An 11,463-nucleotide genomic window follows, 5' to 3' on the forward strand; every position below is an offset into this window, starting at 1 on the left:
ATGACTAGTTTCCAAATTTATTACTTCGTTATCATATGTTAGGTAAGAATAGGTTTACTCCTGATGGGAGCCTCTACAAGTTTCACAAAACGCTAATAGCTTCTTATGCCCCTCTTGGACCATTATTTTCTGTGGACACCACACATCTAACCTGTTAAGGAAAACATATACTTGCGGAAGATATTCTCCAACACATTCACGCATGCAGTATGAGACTATGAGCTTCTGTTTATTTTAAAAACTAAGATTCTGGTTCAGGAAACAAATGGATTTTTCAAGTATTTTTATGGGGAGATGAAACCATCTGAATCCAAAAAAAAAAGTGTCTGACAAATAAGGTAAAATTTCCCTAACAACAAGATCAATTTCTCACTAACATAGCTAAGACCTGCTTTATTCTTCTCAACAACCGCTCAACTCAGGAATATAACATTCTTCCACCCCCTATTCAGCCCTGCAATCAGACAAAGTTCAAACTCTAATCAATCTACACACTTTCAGGAGGGAAGAGGAGAAAGACAAAAAGGAAAAAATTTAGGTTCCGACTGATTGGATGGAAAAAAACCGAACAGTAGAAACAAATATAAAACTGCATCTTCCCAACCAATACCAACAATATTGTTTTAAAACTATTACAAAAAACTTACTTATATAGTAACTAAATTTGTAGAAAAACAGAGATCATTTTATTTCATTTTTCAACTACAATCGAAAATGTAACTTAACTGTCTTCCATTATGCTATTTGTCTTTTCTTCTCAACATATTTTATTTTCTAACATTTTACACACACACAACTAAAAGTCTAATTCTCTTTTAGAACTTATATGATATCACATGTTTTTCCATTTGGAACTTTTAGGTTTCTAATTTCAAAATCTATGCTGTGTACTTTTTTCTTTTCTTTTTTTTGAGGTGGGGGGAGAAAGGTTGGTGTCAGTGATGCTCAAACACAGTCAAATGTCTCAGCTCAACTTTTTTCATGGATATATCACAACTAAACTAATTCTTATCCCAACTACATGCAATTGATAAACAAATTTTGCATAGATATTTTTTCTCACCACCTATCCCCAGGATACTTTTAATATGCCCTGTTCTCTTCTAGTCTCTAATTTTGTACCATGCTTCTCCTCCTTACAAATGCATTCAAGGGCTGGCCTCATACATGCCCCCAACAATCTCAAACGACTTTCACTCGAATGTGTCATTTCTTCTGTTATCTTTTCTAGTTTAGCCACTGATATCTCAACATCCCCATGTTGGCTCAATTTATTTTATTTATCTTTCAAGATCCACTCAATCCTTCATGGCTCTTATAGCACTATTCTATGAAAATTTCCTTTGAATTTTTAACATTCATCAAGCCTGCTCAAATCCAATATGTGACATATTCAATTTCTTCTCTATTTATGATTGGACCTGACTCCTAAGTATAAAAAATTTACTCTGAGGTAATCTCAAATTTCACATGTATTTTTACTAAAGTTACACTCTAAAACTGTTTAGTTTGACTAATCTAATTATCTTAAAACAACTAGATTCCAAAGCATCCTCCACCTATTAATCCCTACTTTTTATTTCTGGAATAATAACTATATCATCAACAGAAAGTATATACCACAGAACTACATCTTCAGTGTGTCCAATTAACTCATCCATTATTGATGCAAAGAATTAAGGGCTTAAAGCTGATTGATCCTTGAGGTAAGACAACTGTAATTATAAAATATTTTGTCTGTCACTTCATAATTCTAACACTAACCACTACATCATCATACATATATTTAATTATGTAAATATATCTATCACAAACACTTCTCTTCTCTAACCAGTTGCATGCTTCTCCTAGTTAATGAAGACCATGTGAAGATCTTTCCTACTTCTATAAATTCTTCCATCAATCACCTTTTACTAAATAGCTTCAGTTGTTAATGTACCTAACTTAAATCCAAACTAGTTTTATAATAAAGTAGTTTCATCTTTTAATCGGTTTTCAATTACTCTCTCAAGTTTCATAGTACAGCTCATAAATTTTATCCTCAACAACTATTAATTTATTACAGCTTTGAATATTTCCTTCGTTATTATATATATACCCCAATGCTTCTCCTTTGTTCATCTGGCAATTATCTTGGTGTTCCAAAATCATGTTGAACAATTTTGCTATAAGATAACTCACCAACTCCGATATCACCCAAACTTCAAACTTCCATTTGGTCCTGAAAATTTTCCCATCTTTGTATACTTCAGAGCTTCTTTACTTCAACATCCTCATAGTATGCTAGGTATCTAAGTTTGTAGTTTCTTTGATGTATTATTTCCTTCAGATTATCAAATCTTCTACCTTAAATCACTCTAGGGAGGAGTTCTTAACCTCATTAGAAATTGCCCCAAAACCCTGAAATTTTTTACATTCTCCTGTATTCTGTAAAATTACAACAGAAACAGATAGTGCTCCGGCTACATTTTAAACTAGTCCAATGAAAGCCCCCTGCTCAATGAAAAAAACCATGGTGTTTCCAGTCACAATACAAATCGCCCTACAGTTGTACTGTTCTGTTCTATTACTAGTTAACTGGACTAGGTAATGGAATGACCACGTTAATTTCTTGACAGGCCCACCTCTATCGAAAAATCAATCAGACAAGCATTCACAATTCCTTTATGACTTGGACCCATCAAATTCTGCTGTTTTAGGTGGCGATTGGTAAAAATGAATGATTCAGATAAAAAATGGTAACATAATAAGCTGATAAAATTAATAAATTTCATAGAGCAGTATCAGGTGGTTTTTGCTAAAATTTAAGAGTGACAATCAATTTTTCATAAAGATATAACTGCACTTTTAACAAATCAATTTATTGCTCACTAATCATCACTCTCCATAAATAAACCTAGTCAGTGGGTAGGGTTTTACAACTTCGATTTGCTAGAGAGTCGAGCTTTCAGCCCCTCTGCCACAGCATCAATGAATTCTTCAGTATTAAGGTACTGGTCTCTAGTAACCCTGCAGAACAGGAATGGGAAATTGTACTGTAAGCATAACACCCACAGTGAACACACACAGAGACCTATCAAGTTAGTAGCCTTAATACTTACTTAGGTCCATGGATTAGAATAGCCAGATCCTTGGTCATTTTTCCTGATTCCACAGCTCCAACACATGCTGCTTCCAGTTTCTCAGTGAAATCTAGCAATCTAGCATTGTCATCCAACTTTGCCCTACCACATCATCTCATCAGTCTTCCATGCATTGTTTCGAATATATATGTCGTAGAAGCTATGCAGTATGCACTTCCTAAATTAGTGAGATAATAATATCCTTACCTGTGTGCAAGTCCTCGTGACCAGGCAAAGATCGATGCAATGCTGTTTGTACTGGTTTCACCACCTTTCTGATGAACGCGGAAATGGCGTGTAACTGTGCCGTGGGCCGCTTCAGCTTCAATGGTCTTCCCATCAGGGCACACCTGAAACAGCAACAAATTATCAATATCCATGACAGTAATTCAGAGATTTTGCTGACTTCAAAAAATGTTGAAAAGATAAACTCTTCTATGAGTACTGGGATTAGCCCTTAAGCACCAAAATCTAGAAAAATGTAGCATGCACAGTGTGTCTGGGCCCCAACAAGGAGACAGCCCACACCAAAATATCAACATGAATGGATGTAAAGGAAATGCCACCAGAGACTTGCTCCAAAATGTCCTAGAAATCATCCAGTGTTAAAAACATATACACACCATACTTTATCTACCCAATCCGAGCTTGACACGTGGAATGGCTTGGATTGCAAGTAACTGGCCCACGACCAAAATAGATCAGACCACTGACGAGGCAATTATACTGGCCTAGACACGTCAGCAAGATCAGTTGAGAGCACCCTAGTGGATGGAGGCTGGTAACCATAATTCACGTGCGAGAAGATTCCGGATCCCGGGATCTGAGGAGAGGATCCCTCTTTCTTGAAGGGTTTGCTAATCCAAGCAGAGGGGGACCACCTTACAGGGAAGGAAAGCCATCTGGCAAATCCAAAAGAGGATCAAAGAAAGAGGGCTGGGGAGAAAACTTGTATAAATAGGGGTCTTTACACCCATGTAATGCAATTCGAAGTATTCTTTCATCAATAGAGAAATCAAGAAACCCTAAAGAGTAATCTTCGTTTTCCATAATCTTCTTTCTAGCCTAGTCTAGCTTGAAAGTTGCAGTGTTTGAGGATTACCCTTGAGCATCATTCTTTGTGCAAAGGTTTGCAGCACAAAAATCCACATGGCATAAATTGCAAAGGTGCTAGAATTTTTCTGAAACTTTTGGGAACCAAGTCCCCAATTTTTTAGAAAGTAAAAAAAGTTCTAAAATTTGAGAATTTGACACAGTTTTGATCAGGATCAGAGTTAATAACCCAAATATAAGACCTTATAAACAAACAAATATCTCACGTAGAAGGAAGACGAAAAACAAAACAGGCAGGTTAATAGCTCATAACAGTGGATGTACCAGTACTGAAGTCATTAATCCAAGAGATCCAAAACCTGTAACCACATAAACAAAAGATCTTTCATCAAAAAAACACAAAGGCATCAGTTCCCCCCTCCCACCCACCCCACAACAGAGAGAGAGAGAGAGAGAAATATGTTAGAAAAAGCCTTTGCACCTCTCCCCCCCCCCCCCCCCAAAAAAAAAAAAAAAAGAAGAAGAAGAAGGGGGGTTAGCAAGACATCCTTAGTTCAATACCATCACAGGTTACAAGAATTTATTGCAGCATCAAGAAAAGGTTGACTAAACAGTTACACAAACCTTGAGCTAACATATCACTCTGCACATCCCCGTCATAGTTCTTGCATGCCCATACATAACCACCTTCGCTCTTCAGTGCGTAGGCAACCATATCATCAATGAGTCTATGCTCATACCTTCCAATTTAATCACATAGGCTTGTTAAAATACAGGAAATTAAAAGATCAAAACTGCAAAAAACAGAATGTTTTTTTTTGTTGCAAAAAACAGAGTGATGATGCAAGATATCTCACCATATCCCTGCAGCTTCATACTTGGATTTCCATTGAGCTTCATAAACTTCTTGGAATATGTCCTTAAACCTTCAGTTAAAGGGAAAGGAGAATGAAGATTCAAATATGCTATGCCATTGTTCTTACAAGAAACATACAAACATTATTACATTTTCAGAAACATATGGTATTCAATGAAGTTCTCAATCATTATTTCTTTTTCTAACTACAAGAAAGGAAAATCTGTTAAGAGGGAAAGCATAGAAAAATGGGAGAGGGGATCCATGAAAGCTTCTGTGCCCCCTCCCCTCCTTCCTCCTCTTATCTGAGGAAGTACACAGGAAGAGGATAAATTAACCAAGCAATCAAGCATGCCACATACCTTCCATCGTATTTCTTAAGGATTGTATTCTTTGTACTAAGATAAAGGGGCCATTTTTTCTCGTAAGCTGTGCTCATTGACGCCTCGGCAAAAGCGTGGATAGACTGTATTCATCAGGGGAGGAGGGAAAGGATTTTAGTGGCCCATATGAAGTAAATTGGCTTGAAATTTGTGCCAACCCAAAAAACAGAGCAGGGTTGCAGAATCAGAACCTCATCAGTGTTATACATGGATAGAGCAACACCTCCATCACCCTTAAAGTTGAAAACCTCAAATTCTGCCTGTTCACCATTTCCTTCTGGTACTGCAAAAGCATTGTTGAGAGGATATATTGATAATAGATCTAGGATAAAAGTACAACAAAGCAAAGCAAATTACAAGGAACCCACAACGCAGAATAACAATTTCAACATAATACATTCAAGAAGGACGTTCACTAAATTAAGTATCCATACCAAATACCAATTTGAGTTTTCCAGGTCCCTTGATAACGGTATCTGTTGCCCGGTATTGATCACCAAAAGCATGCCTTCCAATGCATATGGGTTTTGTCCAACCTGAGAACAGCACCCAGTAGGTGTGATTATCCCATTACCAAAAAGAAGCAGCATGGTCAAGATGTATATATTTAGATACCTGGGACAAGCTTGGGGATGTTTTTGCACATAATTGGCTCTCTGAACACAGTTCCTGAGTGAGGTTTCGATAATAAACAGTCCATCAGGAAACAAACAATATATTAACTGGCATCCAAAGACAGGAATAATGGCAGGGTAAATTTTCTGACCATTCAAAATATTCCTGATTGTCCCATTTGGACTCTTCCACATCTGTTTCAAGTTAAATTCTTTGACACGAGCTTCATCTGTCACAAAATAATATTTAACCATGATTAAAAGGGGGAAAAAACAATAAACTACAATTAGAAATTTTGAATTACACAGATGCAATGTTCAACAAAAACGGAGTATCTTTGGCATGGAGCTAATGGATACCTGGAGTTACAGTTGCACACTTGATTGCTACATTATACCTGCAAAGATACCTCATTACTTTGACTCAGAAGAAAGATATGGAAATTGCAACTAGAGAATAAATTATGAAACCTGAGTAACCAAACTAATTAGGAGGTCAATCACATAACTAGGAAACTTCATATTAGTAAAGGAAAATGTTTACGTCAAGTAACTCTTCTATTCCAATGAATACCAAAAGGAGAAAGGATCTTCAAAGAGCTATTGTCCCCTCCACCCTAGCCTCAAGCATAAGGGACCTGACCCATCTGATTAGTAAAATTTCAGCCCTGAATGATCATGCCATATGGATAAAAAATACATGCAAACCTATACAATTTGCAAGAGTACCGCTAATCTCCACTAACCCTCGTGCTGCTTCAATAATTTTTGCATAATCAAACTCATGACCCCATTTACATGCTAGCTTAGGCTGAAAATTTATCACTGAGAAGGGTAAAGGTTCCCTATAACATGGACACACACTATCTATACCATAGCTTCCAATGTAGCAACTAGAAGATTACCAAGTTCAGTAGCTTCGGTGAACATCATCATTTCCCCATAGGTAATACATCCAGCAATCAGAGGAAGGTAATAACTCTTATACTTTCATGGAGTAACATGGTGAGAGAATAATCTGTCAACCACCAATAGAAATCCATGCATGGTAGGTACAGAGAACAGAAATAGATTAAATAAAAAAAAGGTCAATGTGATAAAGATTCCATCTTGATGTCTTCAACTCCACAGACAATATAAACTTTCTATTCTACAGAGAAATCTCATGATAACAGGGAAATCCAAAGCTAAAACACACAACATACTTAAGAGTGGCCTCTGCGCTTTCAATTGTAACTTTATCATCAGTAGCATCACGGTAAGGCAGTCCAAGGTCATAGTACTTTATATCTAACTCCAGAAAGGGGAAAATAAGCTGCATATATGGTGAAAGAAATTTATCAAATAAAGAAAAAAATAACGAATAAGAATCTCTACACTAAAAAACTACATGAAAAATAGTACATGCCAAAATATTAATGTGATACACCATAAATCTATTACCTTATCCTTAATTGATTTCCAAAATACTCGAGTCATTTCGTCCCCTGCATCATAGGCATAGAGTAACAGAACATAAGACAGTAAAGAACTGCTTCATAGATCAATGGGGTGAACCTGGTAAGTACTCCAAGACTCCACCAATCAAGTATATCTTCCACAAAGCTTAAATAATAACCGTATCATCTAAAGCAAAACATTTTACACAGCCCATAAACAAGTTGGTCTATAGTGCCTGAAAGGTATAGAAAAAGATGCCTACAGAAGGTTATTGAACTAGTATGTTTCCGAGGTACATGTCATTCACACTTCAGAAATCCTCTTTTCAAATTAATCGAGAAAACATTATGCTTTAGCTCCCAAATACAAAACATTAATTTGTTATGAACTTGTTCTCAGTTAACTCTAAAACAGATCTCCCAACAATACAGCTCCAGGCTAAGAGATGTTTTAAAAATTAAGATTCCTTCATGCACCAGGGGAAAAAAATTCACTGTCCCATCTGGTAGAACACTAATATCTTATGCTAACAAGACAGTGCTTCCCACTTGAGCAGAAGGATGACAATGAGAAGAAGACTGGTAAATATCTGGGCAACGGAAGCATTTCAGATCACTGTACACCAGCCAGGCATGCACCATAAGTTCCAAAAGTTGAGAGCTTGACCTATTCTAGCAGCATTTACCTTAAACTGCTTAGTGTGTGACAGAAGCCCCAAGCCACCAATGAAGGTGGCTGCAAGATTATTCCAATGACATGTGGTCCAGATGTGAATGCAAGTTCAAAAAGAAAAATTGTAATTGTGAATATTTTTAACAGATGCATTGCTCTGTTGAAAAACAGAAAATTGCATCAGTTAGGGTAGAGAGTAGGGACTCCATAAAAACATCAGAACATTGTTTCTTCTTTCTTGGAAAAAAAAACATTCACATCCTTATGACCACCACATTTTGGTAGAGAGGCGGCCAATTAAATTATAAGCATCGCTATACCATGGTAGCTTAAAGACCTGGCCAATGATATCTAGTATATACAAATGGATAAAAGGAACACAAACAAATAAACTAGTTATAAGCATGCCTGCAACAATTATTAGTCAGGCATAACAAGTAAACAGAATTTCACCAGCCTACCCCACCCCACCCCTCACAAAGAGAAACCATATTCTTTACCATTTCCCTCTCTTTCTTGTGTATTCTGATAGACAAACCGAGAAACTCAGACAACCTCAGTAAGATAATATCCTTGAAGTACATACAAAAAATGAAACAATCCCTCTCTCCTGGCATGGAAATTTAGAAATGATCTTCCAACAAATTCTACTTTCCCTTCTGAAATTACTGAGTTTGTTAGGTTAAAAACGAATCAAACATCATATTGCTAGAATTGCTAGGCTAGATTTAGACGACTAAAACAGCAAAGAATGGAAGAAGAGAGAAAAAGCTACAAATCGTTCACGTGTACAAATCAACTACTCAGAAATCTCCTTCATCCATTGGTTAGATCTTTCAAAACTGTTATGAGGACTCTTCATATATAACCATTAAAGGAAACTTCATTTACATTTTTATTTTCATGAAAATCAGAAAAGAAAGACAAGGCACATCAAACAGATCCACGAATGAGGAAAACTACGACGATCAAATAAGAGAAAAACTATAAAAACCGGAAGATCGGACAAGAAATGCAAAAAGAGAATCAGACCATCCATCTCAACGATGGGATTGGCGACTTTGATCTTCTCCAAAGCCATTTCTCTGCGGCTGGTTCAGCGACAAAGAGGGGTTTCGACTACGAGTCCGAGATCTGAAAACGTCTCCAACGAAAGGAACTGAAATTTTCCAAAGGCAGCGGAGCAAGCGAGGAGGCTGAACAGGGCCTTAGTATCTATATAATGAGGAGGACGAGGGTGGAGGGGTAGCAGTCAATCTCGCTTTAGTAAGCTGACGGCCAACGGAGTGGAAAACTTGACGCACAGATGTTGGAAGACAAAATTTTCCTGTAAATCGAAGCAGCAGGAATTTTCTTGCTTCCCGTAATCCAAGGCCTTGAAATGGAATCCTTCTCCGATTAAAAGGGGTATTTTGAAAAATATAAAAGTATAAGGTATTTGCGGACTCGCAGGGACCGCCCCAATTAAAAATGGGTATTTTGAAATGAAAAAAACTTAAGGGGGAATTTGTGAACCCATTGGGGAAGGGATTATTCCATTTCAACGACTGTAATTAGGGGCAGTTGGAAAATTCATGCTGTCCGGCTCATAGTTATCAAAAACGGAAACAAACGGTATGGGTTTTAAACGGTAAAAAATTACAAACGAATGGTTCGGATTTTAAACATTTATGTTTCAAAAAAATGGAATCAAATAAATGACACTATTCTCATATAAATTGAGGAATTTTTATTTGAAATACATGCTTCTAATGTTCCAAACAACTGTAACATCCAAAATTAATTCATATATATTTGTTAACATGACACTTCATAACCATGTCATCCATATCCCCTTAGCTGTAGAATCATATTATACTTATCTTTTGACTATACGTACTTTCTTGTATACACTAAAATAGGAAACCATTATTGCACATATATTACTCTTTGGGGATTGATTCATTCAAGGTAATACAATTGGAATTCACGATTCCTACATTTATCAATATTCCACAATCCTTGTAAACTCCAAGACATGTCATCTAACATCATCATCATCCAATATCAATTCTCAATTCATACACCATAATGTCCAAAATTGAGCAATGTGGTTTGGCTATGGTGTTGCTCATTGTTGTCGACACAACCAACACATTCATGGAGTGATGCATGTTTAATTGGAGTTGGGAGTCATCACTTTAAAAACCCTTTTCAATAGATACATCCGTTTATAGCTCAATTTCGGAGATTTGTGCATTCAAAATGATATCATGAGAAATGTAACTCTTTCGAGTCATATTTAAGTCGGTGAAAGAATTAGGTTGATTAGAGTTTGAGAGAGAGATATGATTAGTTAACTACGTCATTGTTCAACAAGTCCAAAGTCTTAAAAAAAATGCCAAAAAAAAGGAACGTTTTTAAAACGGGAATGTTTGTTATTTGCCCTTTTTTCCTATATGTTTGGGAAACATATGGTAAAACGTGTTTATACTTAAAATAGAGTTTTTTTTGTTACAGAGGTTCGATTTTCAAGAAATTTTGTTAATGTAGATTATTTAACCTGATACTAGACTACCTGGTGTTCTACGATTATGAAAAATATCCTGACTTGCACAATTTTTTACAATAAAACCATCAAGAAGGGAGGATTTTTTAGTTTTGACTCGTAGTGGTGTCAAGCGATTGGTTCGATTAGGTTGAACCAGGTTCAATTTTGGTTTGGTATTAGGTTAAACTAAAACCAAACTATTAAGACAAAGTTTGGTTTTGGTTTGATCTTTTATTGGGTTGCCTTAATGGGCTCTCTCTCTCTCTCTCTCTCTCTCTCTCTCTCTCTCTCTATATATATATATATATATATATATGTATATGGAAAAAGAACCTGAAAGGTAGCATGGCCTCTACAATCAGATACAAGGGATACGAAATGATCGGCCCGACATCCCATGAAAGATGGAAATCCTATCCCTGTTGATGCTTCTGTGCATACTCACATTGGCCCTTCACGCTGGCGCAAAGGTCACTCTACCTTTTAGGAACCTTCTCCCATATATTTATACATTAGAAATTGGAAAAGCATGTTTCTTTGTAAATGGGTTTTGGTTTTATCTGGATTTTCTGGTTTCAACTCGTTTTTAGTTTCAGTTGACCCATTTAGTCAATCCGGACCAATACAATTTTCCACTATTCCATACAAGCCCAACAGGGTTTGCTTCAGCTCAACCTGGTATTTTCGGTTAGTTTTGATGGACCGATTCAGGTTGGAAATTTGATACCCCCTATTTTAGAGTGGCAAGTTCAGATAAGCGCACAAATGCAAATTCCATCATATGCCCTCTCAC

The 11,463-nt window shown here is 36.5% G+C and overlaps 1 protein-coding gene across 3 annotated transcripts; it reads right to left on the reverse strand.

Moving 5' to 3' along the window:
- Positions 1-209: 209 nt before the first annotated feature.
- Positions 210-9,328, reverse strand: LOC122651747 (isocitrate dehydrogenase [NADP]). 3 transcript variants are annotated; one of them, XM_043845269.1, is made up of 16 exons: positions 9,173-9,328; positions 7,472-7,515; positions 7,234-7,343; positions 6,389-6,426; positions 6,181-6,258; positions 6,030-6,083; positions 5,849-5,950; positions 5,606-5,697; positions 5,394-5,497; positions 5,033-5,101; positions 4,800-4,915; positions 4,500-4,534; positions 3,330-3,472; positions 3,102-3,224; positions 2,923-3,009; positions 210-454 (listed from the first exon to the last, which is right to left on the reverse strand). In XM_043845269.1, the coding sequence occupies exons 1-16, from the start codon at positions 9,219-9,221 to the stop codon at positions 445-447; spliced, it is 1,254 nt and encodes a 417-aa protein (XP_043701204.1). In that variant the 5' UTR covers positions 9,222-9,328; the 3' UTR covers positions 210-444. The 3 variants fall into 3 exon arrangements, with proteins under 3 accessions (XP_043701204.1, XP_043701203.1, XP_043701205.1); XM_043845268.1 differs by having other exon boundaries at positions 2,920-3,009; XM_043845270.1 differs by having other exon boundaries at positions 2,897-3,009.
- Positions 9,329-11,463: the final 2,135 nt, after the last annotated feature.

The sequence above is a fragment of the Telopea speciosissima genome, chromosome 2 (genome assembly GCF_018873765.1).
Source record: "Telopea speciosissima isolate NSW1024214 ecotype Mountain lineage chromosome 2, Tspe_v1, whole genome shotgun sequence".
NCBI lineage: Eukaryota > Viridiplantae > Streptophyta > Magnoliopsida > Proteales > Proteaceae > Telopea > Telopea speciosissima.